This window comes from Melitaea cinxia, chromosome 5 (genome assembly GCF_905220565.1).
Source record: "Melitaea cinxia chromosome 5, ilMelCinx1.1, whole genome shotgun sequence".
Taxonomy (NCBI): domain Eukaryota; kingdom Metazoa; phylum Arthropoda; class Insecta; order Lepidoptera; family Nymphalidae; genus Melitaea; species Melitaea cinxia.
In genome coordinates, this window is record NC_059398.1 from 17,261,684 (window position 1) to 17,274,767 (window position 13,084).

Below are 13,084 nucleotides of genomic sequence, written 5' to 3' on the forward strand. Positions count from 1 at the left end.
GTATCTCATCTGATTCCGAACGATTGCTATTGCGAGATGTTTTTAAAACTGTATTATTATGTAATAATGATATTTTATCGTATAAGATTACTTAACTTAGTATTTTATCTATTTTATCTAAAAGGGAAAGAGATTTTTTTACGTTCGTAATATTATTATACGTTTTTAAAAAGTTATCAATCTTCTTCCACAGTCTTTGTAACCACAAGAATAGTTTTTTCATCTCGCGAAATCTTTTGTGATAGAGATTGGTCGCAAGATGGCCGTTGGAGCAGACGTAGACCGCGTCTTGGCCAACGCGGTGTTGGGCGTCCTCCGGTCCGCTGGACATTAGATTGCCGGTATAGGAGGCTGGATGAGGATTGCGGAAAACCGGAATGTCTGGCGTAAACTTGTGGAGGGCTATGTCCAGCAGTAAACTGGGATAGGCTGCATTGAGTGAGTGAGAGATTTAGCTTGTTCTGATATCAGACAAGATTGCGTACAAGCTATCTACTAAATAGCAAATAATTTATTTTATTGTATAGGTTTACTCTTTATTTTATAGATTCCTAGTACTTGTAGCTAAGATTTCAAAAATATTCAAAATCAAAATCCAAAGCATACTAATGTTTGACTATACAAGTATATTCTACTACTCTATATTTTCCTATTACTTTTAACTACCTAGTACTGTACTAACTACAATAATAACAAAAAGGCAAATGTGTTTTCCCCATTACTACTCATATCCGACTCACGTTTCACTCGATTTTTGTTCTTTCTTTTTTGGTAAAAATTTCTCATATTACAGCTGACTTTAATTAAAGTTTGTTTCTAACATGTTTTTAATTATTACATATTCATCTTTATACAATATAAATATTGTTTGTATTTTTATGTAGACATTGTTTTGTCTGAGAAATAAACAAACAACGGTTAGAGGTTATCTTTTAGACTACATTTTGGTTATTCCGTTAAAATATAGCTTACGTAACTCATTTTCGTAGTAAAATAATTTTCAAAATCAATCTTGTAATTTTTATAATTATCCACTATGAGATTGCTCTTCAGCCTGTAATATACCACTACTGGGCATAGGCCTCTTTCCGCATGTAAGAGATGGATCAGAGTTTAATCCACCACGCTGCTCCAATGCGGGTTGGCGGATATTATGATCGTATGACTATGAGCATTATAAAATACAAATGATTTCTCTTTATAATATTGGTACAGAAGATGAATATAAATCTAATATACTCATTTCAACAAATAACACCTCAATAAATATACATCAAATAGTAGGAGTATTACATTAAAAGGACTTTCACACATCCAATATATCAGGGCACAATGCTCAGTAAACAAAACGGGTATATTTTAATGGGGTGAATTAATTCCCGGCGCTGTTCCGTTGTGCGTGACCTGTGTGATTTGTCATGGGCTCCTCGTTTCCTTGCGAAAATGCTTTCGGATGTTACATTTTCGCCATTGTTTGCTTTCGAAAAGGCTTTTGGGAATTTCATTTAGTTTAGTACGAAATCACGTGAAATCGTTACATTTTTCGTATTTTCTAACGTATTTTTAATTAATTAAATATATTATGGTCGTTACTTTCAAACCGAGAGTTACCTTTTTAAATGATATATTGAATTATAAATGTAACAAAAATTGTGTTCTATTACGCTTCAGCTTGTAATATCTCACTGCTGGACAAAGGCCACTTTCCCTATGTAGGAGAAGGATCAGAGCTTAATCCACCACGCTGCTCCAATACTGTTTGGAGTATATATTCCCTACTATGAGTAACGATCGTTATCAGGTGTGCATGATAACAAACAAAACCGACGGCTTAGCGTGCTCTCCAAGGCACGGTGGGGAGACCCACAAGGACTGCACAAAAACCCAGACCACGGCATGTACACGATAACAGCCTTGTGTTATATGGTGAAAGTCAAATATCGTCTTGTTTACGATTCTTGTAGTAATGTGTTTCTTTGTCTGGGCGTTGTCCCTTCTATTTATGAGAAAAGTTAGAACACAAATAAATTTGGGTTTAAAACTAAGTATTTGATAAATCGTACGAAAACGTAAAGAAGTAAACTCCATTCTTCATTTTAGCCATGCTCTTTCATTGAATTTTAAGGATCATACTACAGCATTGCTCTTAATCAACATGTAGAACATACATTGACTGGACAGAATGGTCGTTGCATTGTTCTGGCTGTTTATAAGAAAGAGATTGTAAAGTTATTAAGAATTGATATTAGTCTTAACAAATATCGAGTCAAGAAAAAAATCTAATCTGTAAATATATAAATACTAATCAGTAGACATGTTTTGTTCTGATGGTAAGTAAAATATATATAAATAACAAAAACGAGTGTGCTTTAGACCACACGACTGAAGTAAAACTTACGAAACGTAACTCTCTCTCTTTCTATCTTCACTAACTTATATTTCCCTCTCAACTTCCATTCACCTCGCCCGATCACACTTTTCGAAATGCTCCCGTTACGCAGTCACTTACTCCCCAAGACAAGAGTGCGTGAAGATGTTTAACTTCAATAAATATATTACAAGCCACTTATCTCGAAATAAGAAATAATCATTATGAAAAGTCATTAGCAACTCAATCGTTTTCAATCTTAACATCTCATTACATCCAACCGTCAGTGACAAACCAATTATAACTCCGAAAAAAAAAAATCCAATCCAAGCATCGTGAGACTTTTAATTAAATCTTTTGATATTCTGAACAGCATTCGAAATCCAATAAGTCGTGCAAGACCTTTACCTTTCAACTCGAGACATAACGATGAAAATGTCGGAGTGTCATTAAAACGTACCCGAACGGTGGTAGAGCTTATCGCTGGTTTCATCACGAAATGGACGGAAATTCTAATGCTAAATCCACCAGAAGTTCGACTCAAGTAATGCAAGTGATTTATAAAGAGATACTAACTTCACCTAAGTAAAGTTAAGATAGGGATAAATAAACCTGAGCGGTGCCTTCTAGTCTGCACGGGAAATATTTTTTACGACCGCATAGTAATAAATTTTTACTTTTTACTCGGTGTTTAGGAAATCGTAAACCGCGAAGGTAATTATGTCTTAAAGTTTTGACGAGTTATTTTATATACTTCGCTGTGTGTGGTAATTTATTTATTTGATTAACGCACTTAAAACTTGTATCTTAGATCTGAAGTATGTATGAAAAAATATTAATCATACGATGTTGGACAGGTTGATATAACTGTATTGTTCTTTTAGTATAAATGTTAATATTTTTACAAATTCAGTCTATATGGAAATTGGTTATGTCATTACATGTTTCAAAAGTCATTGCATTTTGACAATTGTCCATTTACTCATTCATCGGTTTATTATGTTTATACATAAAAAATTAACATGGATTTTTTTGTCCTTTATGAAAATTACGAAAAAGGCGACTTTTCTGTTCGAAATGATTAAGTAATTACTTAATCATTTCGAACTCCGACGCACAAGTGGAGTTTACTCCTTCAGATCGACTGAATAAATAGGCTCAAAAAAGGCTTACTAGTCTAAGAAATAGATTATTACCATATCGAATGGTAAACAAACAAATCAAAACGTAACGAGATCATTCGTTCAGTAGATTTTTCTCCTCATATATTTTTCATACTGGGGGCCTTATATGACTATATATAGTTTGAGATGCTTCTGGTGTTGCAGGCGTCTTTAATCGCTTGCCATCAGGTGAACCATACGCTTGTTTGCCGACCTAGTTACATTAAAAAAATATATAATAATATTGATTCTTAAGGAGTCTTAACTCCAACAAATTTATCAATCGCAACAGTACATCTCACTCATATCTAGGAATATCTCGAGAAATCGATGAATATAAAAGACTTTTGTGAGCCAACAAATTGGAGCCCTCGAAAGATTTATGCGGCGTAAGCAACTCGAGTACGCACAATGGACAACGGTAATAACGGAGAAACGTATCGAAATGTCTATACGTTTCAATTGGATACTATAGCGGATGACAGAAAATGGTCTTTGAGGGCGCTGCGAAGACTAATGGTGTTGGTACGATTTGGAATAACACATTTAATTCTATTGCATAGTGATTGTTGAAAGCTGTTGCTATCGCATAAATGTTGCTACAGTGCCTTTTACTCAATGGCGTCTAGTAGGATTAAATTCTCAGTCCGGAAAATCAAGACAATTGGAGGTTGTAAGACCATGACAAATAAACATACGACCTATTAAAACATTTGGCACGAGAGGAAAAAGCAACCATTAGCACTACATCCTTTTGGTATAGATATTTGTTTTCAAATGTATTAAATAATATATAATTTTTTGTCTTGATTTTATTGTTAACATTTATTTCTTCTGTTTTAAGCGAAAGTCTTCTCTGAAGGAATTAGAAGGAAAATAATTAAATTTCATTTCCATGATTCATTGCCACTAAGAGACAGAAATAGAAATAATAAGAGGAAGAGAGAAAGAGAAAAAGAAAAATAGACATGGAAGATACTTTAACATTTGAGTAAATGACATCTTTTTAGAAATACTGATATTAAAGTTCTATTTTTCCAACTTTACAACTCGATTGGTACAAATATGAAGTACGTACTTTAGTCTTCAAATTTTCCTGCTTGGAATATTCTATTTCAGTACGTGAAATCACATACATAAAAGCATTTTCGTTTTTACGTTTTCAAACACAGCTTTTACTTCGTTGAAAGCTATTCTCCACTGAAGTATATAGATTGCCGGCCGATATTAAAGAATGCGATAACGTGAATACATTTAAAAATAAGCTTAAGAAATATGTATGTACACACTGTAACTTCTAATACTCTAGAGGTAACTTTATTGTGTTATTATTTTTAACTTTGTATCTCATTATAAGTGGACTGTGAGTTCTTATGAGAAATAAATTTCTTTAAACCGAAGTATATTTCTGTAAATATTTCCTTAAAAAAATAATTTAAAAGGTGCAGGAAGCACGTATTTTCGTGGTTCATTTTCAAAAGAAGGATATTTTTTTTCCGTATTGTTAAGTAGCACAATAACCCGGGTCGTTGCGGCGTAACTGAAAACGAAAATATATTTTGTACATTTAGTATGTCATAGCATATGTAATGTGCATGAATTTGCAGAAAATAATGGAGTTATTTATATTTTTCTATCAACTCCGATTTTTATTGATTCTTGAACCTCATCAATGATCCAGAAATGATCATAGTATATACTTAATAATTTCCGCTGACATTAAAAGCATACAAATTTCTTTATAAATTAAGAACAGCGTCAGTAGAATCCATTTACTGAATACGATAATAATCCTCATGTAAAAAAGAAACAAAGTTTACAACTCGACGGAGCAAAAACAATCGTCAGAAATGTGGCTTAATACGACTAATTTATAGTTATGCTGCTGGAAATCATTAAAATGTAACTGACATACTGTAGGTCATTGGCACTTTGTTTAAATGACAATTCGTGTCTCTGGAAACAGCTGAGGATTTTGAATTTATCTTACCTCATAATTATTAAATTTTAAGTGTAGTTATAATAACATAATATGACAGATGAAGTTTTAATTCTCGTTAGTAGAATAAGAAAAACAAAATTGTCAAGTAGAGAAGTCATTCCTCGCATCTCATAAGGTAGCTTCAGACACTCTGAGATTTTTGCAGTTTGTTACAGCACGGTACTTCATAATTTAAAATCACACAATTTTAACAATCCAACAGAAGTTGCAAAGCGATTTTTCCATACGGTTTGAATTCATCAAGGAACTTGCCAGAACTCTGTCCAACTAGAGGGAACTGTAAAAAAACTTATTCGAAACTTTCGTCCTACTGCATTATTCAATTTGCTACGGACCGTCAAACGTACTTTGATTTATATATTGAGAAAAATGAATGAGGGATTTGAATTATCGGTATTCGAAAAGCTTATATTTAAATGAACATTTTCAACGATATGAGCGAAACGCAAAGGAAGGCGTTTATTTTATTGAGTGAGGATTTAGAGATAGTCGAAGAAATACTGACTAGATAAAACATTTTCAAGTTTTAACACGCTTATAATTTGCAATCTCCGTAGAATTTTGAGGATCGTAGAAATAATAGATATTCATTGGTTAAACATTAACCAATAACGATACAAACATTCAAAATACGATGTATTGACTTAAATATGGTTCATTCAGCATTTTTTGCCCAGAGAATCGGCGTAGCGATTCACGAGGAAATGTTGGCAGCATTCATGGCACCATTTCACGCGGACATGATGCTTACTATAACTATTTGTAAATATTTAGTTCCTAAGTTGTGAATTAAAAAAAATGATATATACTTATCATATTGACAAAAACAGGAATATTTTATAGCCTCGAAAACATGCTTAAAATATTATGTATTTTCTTTTCTTTATGATTTTCTATTGGACAACTCAAATATTATAGCAGTAAAAGAAAAACTTAATAAAAGTTCTAGTTGTAAGGAAAATTCCTTGAAACTTCCTCGACACGTCGTAATGACGTGTCCATCACAGCCTTAAGTGTGACGTAAGCGAGTGTTACGTCATTTGTTACAAGAGAGACATTTTATTAATCTTTACTGATATCATAGAAACAAAATAGTTTGTAATTTACATTTATATATGTATTATTTATAAGTATGTTTATCGAAAAAAAAAAATATACCTATACTATACAAGTCGGCTGTTACCTATAACACAAGCATTAAGTTGCTTACTTTAGGAACAGACGACCTTGTGTGTATTGTGTAAATATTTATTATTATTATTATTTTTTATGCACAAAAAAATTGTCAAATCTCTCCTTTTATATTGACTTGTCATTCATCACCGGTTACTGCTTGAGTGGGTATTATATAAATTAGTAAATAATCTTTTTTTGCGAGTAATATTTACGCAAAATTAGTTTTTTATTAAATGTACTAATATTTTATATTATTATTCTTGTTACATAAGTTATAATGTATATTACACACATTAAAACTTAGTTGTGAATTTAAATCCTAGGTCCTAAGAGGATTATGTGCTCCAAGATTAGTATAAATTTCAGTTATATCAAATCCTACATGCGTCGCTTAGAAATTTCAAAGAGAAATGAAGAAGAAATTTCAGCTAGTAAAGGATTCTTTGAATTTATTTATATTTATTAAATTTTGCTCTGAAAACTTTAAGGGAGTTAGAGTAATGTTTCTGGGACTTTATACGTTTGGAGCTTAATTATTCTCGAAGTTACACTACAAACTAGCAGATAATTTCCACAATTAGAAACCGCAATCATGTCTATGACAACTATCAGGAACTATTACCTTACCTGTTCTCCGTGAACAGGAAAACATCTGTTCTTGGGGACTCCTAAACTAGAAATTACATCAATGCAAACCGCCCCAAATATTCAAAGCAGAATAGCGAAGATTTTGCACCAGGACAATTTGAAATTTTGTATTTTGATATTCGATTGAATTTTGAAAGTTGTGAATTGAGTAACCTCTAGGTGAAGTCTGTGTAACCTGATTTGATTAACTTACTTGTAACCCGGATCATCAGCCAGTTGCACGTAATCGATGTGTTTTGTACGCCTGATCTTCGTCCTCTGCTCTAGTCTGTTCCCGCATCCCTGGTTCATCTTGGTCCGCGCTTCAAATATCACATGAGGGTGTTTCTGCTGAAACAAACCGATCTACATGTTAGTCGTGTATTAGATTTGATATTTAGTAATCATTTTATTAAATATATTTTAGTCGTATCATACTACAAGGTTACAGTAATATTCGATTTCGATTTAGACTCATTGGGGTCTACATATCATACTTATCAGGCCCTGCGAGCGGATTTCATTACAAAGATAAATATTTTCAATTGTATATGGATAACAAATGACAATAGTATACTATATTCCATATTCAAATTTTTTCAGTGAACATTGAAATGACAATTACAGATTTAAAACCAATCATTTCATTATAATATTAAATATTTTGAGCAAGAAGAACCAAAATCAGCAAGTATATAGCTGATCCAAGAGGAATAACTCTATATCAAGTTCCTATGATATATTACAAATACTTCTATAATAACAGTAGTTAAATATTGTTGTTAATGTGAATTTGATAATATTAGTCTTTTAGTTCTGAAAAAAAAATTCAACATTTTTAAAAATTTTGTCGCACTTTATCTAAAAAATTTAAATTTTTTATCATGATAGTCATAAAAAGTAGTTTCGTATAATCATTCTCAAAAATTGTGCCATGACTTTAGGTCAAGTGATGCGATTAACACCAAAAAGTATCGAAATTGAAAACTACAAAAAAAAAATGAAGATACCATCTATATAAAGTATATACGATGAATTTCGGTAAACTGTCGAGAGAAAGACAAGTCAACAAGAGACAGATACTTTTAAAAGTAATAAACCGGGACTCTCTGAACTACGTGATCTGAACAGCAACGAGGAAGGAGACATAATCAAATAGGTCAGGTTTAATCTTGATATCATGTCAAAGTTGAAAATGCAAATCGATTCAAATGTAATTCGGTTTTAAAATTGTGTTTTTCGTGACGATGAATTTTTAAAGTTATACTTCTTATGGCGCGTTAGGAAAAAATTATTAGAATAAATTTTTACGATGTGCGCGCACACCGTAACGTAAAAAAAACCGACACCAAGTTAGCTAGTCAAGGCGCTAGTTAGCAATCTGAAGTTAGCTAGCCAATGAACTAACTTCATACGTGCCTACATAAATATACACACACTTTTTTTTTCATTTTTGCTCTGTTATCAAGGAAAGGAATTTAAAAATGGAAATAGGAACTCCTTTAAAAAAAGTAAACTTATTAATTTGAAAGCGCATGAGAAAAAAATCAATAAAAACTTTTCAAATTAACAATTCGAACACAAATTATACAAAAAAAAAAATTAAATTAAATTAAATAAAAAACACGTATAACCATAATCATGGTAAGGTTAGTTTAAGCGTATGTATACATTTGTACCAAGACAAATATTTCACGTTCAAATGTGAATTTCGCATTGAGAAAGACAATTTGATTTTCTCGTCTACCATGTAAGTGCCTCCGCACGCATTGAATAAAATATTGGTGTGAGTGATGAAAGCCCTAACACGAATTCACTTTCCATTCACCGGTGTTGCCAGGTGAGGGTAATACATAAATTGAATTAAAGGCCCAATCACGTTCGATTTTTCGATGAGGTTCGTCGAGTGAATGGTATTTTAGCAGCGAGAGGGTTTACGACGCGGTTTCGGAACGGTATTTCTTCTGTGATAACTGAAAATTTTCAACATAAAAGAGTGAATGTAATGAACGAATGCTCGTAATTTTAAACGCTTCTATCGTAGATGTCCGCTGCACTGTGGAATTTTTGTTGAATCAGTTGAATGGATGGAACTCGGATATGTAATCGAAAATCAAAATGGCAGTTTCTTGCAAGTTATTGGCGTATCTATTTTTATTCTATAAATATATTTTGAATTATCAATTTCACATTATAATATAAGGTTAAACTAAATAAAAATAAATCAATCTATATTTAAAAGTGAATGTTTGTCTGCATGTCCTTTATAGAATAGTAAACTATGCATTTGGTCATGTCGTGATCTTCAGCAAAGAGTTCTGCATAAGCCCACAAAAGTTTCTGAATTGGTAAAACAAAAAAAAAAAAAAAAATAATAATAATAATAAAAAATAAAAAAATCGTAGCAACGCTTGCAGAGTACAGTTAGTTTGATATAATAATCACAATTAAAAAAACACTATTTTTAAAGGTACAGTCATGAATGGGTCAAATAGAAACTATTTGAAAAGAAAACGCTACAGCGGCGCCACTATACAAGATGGCCACCATTGCAATGAAACATGGCGGCAATTTAGCGGGTATACGCGCCAAATTGGATATTTTTTCCACCTCGCGTTACCCGCATATTTTTGCCGGGCATTTTAGTCCATTTTTTTTCTTTTTTTTAAATAACCGTTTATGGTAAAGGCTTCTAGGCTAATGGCATGTCATAACAGGGTAAGTACAGTTTTAGTTTGGCAATCTGTGTGTTATCTGTGTGATGTTATTGAATCTGTTCGATATCAGCTATGAAACTCTAATCATTTTATAGTCTGTTGCTTATTCAATTATATGAAAATGTTTGTAAAACAGAACAGAAACCATTTTATTGAACTGAACTAAAAGGCTTTAAATCCTGTTATTGAGGAAACTTCTTATCTGCTGTAAAATGAAAGTCTAGTCCCTCTCGAAGCTCAACAATGGGTTGGTGAATGATTTCTCCCTAAACAGTAAAATTTTAATGTGCTTATGAAAACAACTGGGGCCTATGGTTTTTCGTGCTCTTCAAGGTCGAAAGACTAGACTAGAGCAGACATTGAAACCAGAGAAAATTATTAGTACAAATATAATTATTCACTAGAAACCGGAATCGAGTCTGTGATCTTCGATGTTAATGGAACTTAAAGAGCACTAAATTAGAACAGTTGTCGCACCAAATTTCAATATTTTTCTATGTGACAGAATAATCATCTGTGCACTTGTGACATCATTCAACTTAAAGGATTTGAACGTTAATACTGCTGGGATTGGAAATGAGGTTTGATAAAACATAAACTAAGCTTATTTCTGACCTCATACGGCACACTCAATAAAAATCACCTCTTTTCATATCTCAGTCACTTTAACTCGATATCGAAAAATGAATCACTATCACGGCTCTTTCATCCCGTAAAATGCTCACAAATTTCAAATTCCCCGAAAAATATTTACTAAAACACAATTTTATCGTCCATTCAAGCGATATTTAACCTAATGTTCTGAGCGATAAGAACCATACTGTTCCATTATACGTTTGTTGTATTCCAGATCTTGTTTCCTATGAAATATAATATTAGAGCATCTAATATTTCTTCATATATTGCTGGCGTAGTGTATGAAATTTCGTAAATTGTTCATCTCGAATTTAAGACGTATAACAAACGGTATAGAAGTGAAATTCCCTTACCAAATTTTGGGTAGCAGCAATTTATAAATGAAATCACAAAAGGAAAACAATGATGTTTTTATTAAGTGTAGCAGCAGAGTAACATTTCAAAAGTGATAGGAAAATTTGACGGAAAGAGTTGAACATTCGAATTCTAATATTTAACATAATATATCAAAAATATTAAAAATTATGTGTGCATGTACCAACGCTCAGATGTTGTTGAAGTAGGCAACTAATGCCTGTGTATTACATGCGATATAAACTACATTAAATAATATTATACATAATTTATTCACATGAGTATGGTTACAAATTGTGCACCAATGAAATAGAGGCGTAACTCTTAAACTCTGTTTTTTATTTTGTTTTCTTTTTATAACAAAGGTTGCAAACAAGCATACGGTCCGATAGTAAAATAATTTCTCTGGAATCCTTTCCTCTGGAATCACTCTATTTAATAAAGAAAATCGTTGCGCAGTTTTAAAGATCTAAACACACAGACAGCGGGAAGTAATTTTGTTTTATACAAAGTAATGTTGTACAACGTTTGGTTTTATACTCAATTTCGATCATTACATTTTTGTTTTTGATAAAATTATTTGATTATTATCGACATAATACGTTATAAATATAAATCTACGTGAATTCACGTTATCAGTGTTTCTGTACATGTCACTAGGAAAATGAACAAATCGTTTGCTGCGCTACGCCCTTAATATTCATGGGTACGAGTAACATTTCCCTCGTAAATAACACATTTCTTTATGTATTTTCCAGTAATCATATTCGACAGTGAAAATTTAAGTCTTTCATTATCAGTTCAGCCTATTGCAGTCCACTGGGTAAATCTTGGATATAAAAGCTACACAAACTTACACAACACTTACACAAAGGTAAATCTTGGATATAAAAGCTATATTGCAATTTCCTTCTGGTACTCTGTCGGCATATACACAAATCTGCTATTATTTTGCACCTTAATAGTCATTATCATCATCACTTTGGCCTTTCGCAGTCCATTGCTGGACATAGGCCTCCGCAAGTTCGCACCAGACATCCCGGTTTTTCGCAACCTTCATCCAGCCTACACCGGCAATCTTACGTAGATCGTCGGTCCAGCAGCCGGAGATCGTCCCACATTGTATTTGCTAAGATACGGTCTCTATTCCAGGACACGTCTGCTCTATCGGCTATCGGTCCTGCGACACAGGTGACTAGTTCACTTCCACTTCAACTTACTAATTCTGTGGGCTATGTTTTGTTACTTTCGTTCTCTCGCGGGTACTTTCATTTCTAATCCTGTCTTTGAGAGGAACCCCAAGCATAGCCCGTTCCATTGCACGTTGAGTTTAAAAAAAGAAAGTTTGTCTTTATTACTCTTTATTATAATTATTTTAAGTATTTATTCTTGTATAACATTATTCTATTAGATAGCCTCTTAAGTCGTTAACTACCTAAATCTTCCATCTATAAAATCTAAAGTATCTACATTCTAACTTAAGTCTAATATAATCTCCACTAAATTTTAACTTGCTATTTACTTCGTACAGTAAAGATGTTCTGTAGATAACACACTTCAGGCTTAAAAATAATTCCAGATTTAAAAACGAAATTACTTTTTAGTCCCATGGGAATGAAAGTAATTTGTGTCGAAATTTTTTACGTTAAATAAGTGTAATTTTTAAATAGCACGGCGTGAACAGTTTATTGTGTTTTTTTTTTTAAATTTTATTTATGTTACGCCACACTATGTTTAAGTAGGTCCCAGACATAAAATTCCAAGAAAAACTAAGTTTGATTTTTGTAGGTTTCTGAATTTGAAAATTGAAGATAAAAATATCGGGAGTTGTCGCAATATCGAGAATCTTAAAATGACAGTCGCGGTAAGTCAAGTGTAAGTCGAAGTATTAATTGTGACTGTCTAAGCTTTAAAACTAAACGTAAACTTTGTGTTTGGGACCTTATTTATAATTATCACAATATTAGCACATTAGGGACCATTCATAAATTACTTTTATTTTTTGACCCCTCCCTCGACTATTGCGTGACTCATTTATAAG

At 32.4% G+C, this 13,084-nt stretch overlaps 1 protein-coding gene across 1 annotated transcript in view; it reads right to left on the bottom strand.

Moving 5' to 3' along the window:
• Positions 1–13,084, bottom strand: part of LOC123653898 (disintegrin and metalloproteinase domain-containing protein 11) — a 272,141-nt gene that overhangs the window by 56,968 nt on the left and 202,089 nt on the right. The window contains exon 9 of the mRNA XM_045589876.1: positions 7,551–7,687. Coding sequence (XP_045445832.1) covers positions 7,551–7,687 — 137 coding nt within the window. The remainder of the gene's footprint in view (positions 1–7,550; positions 7,688–13,084) is intronic.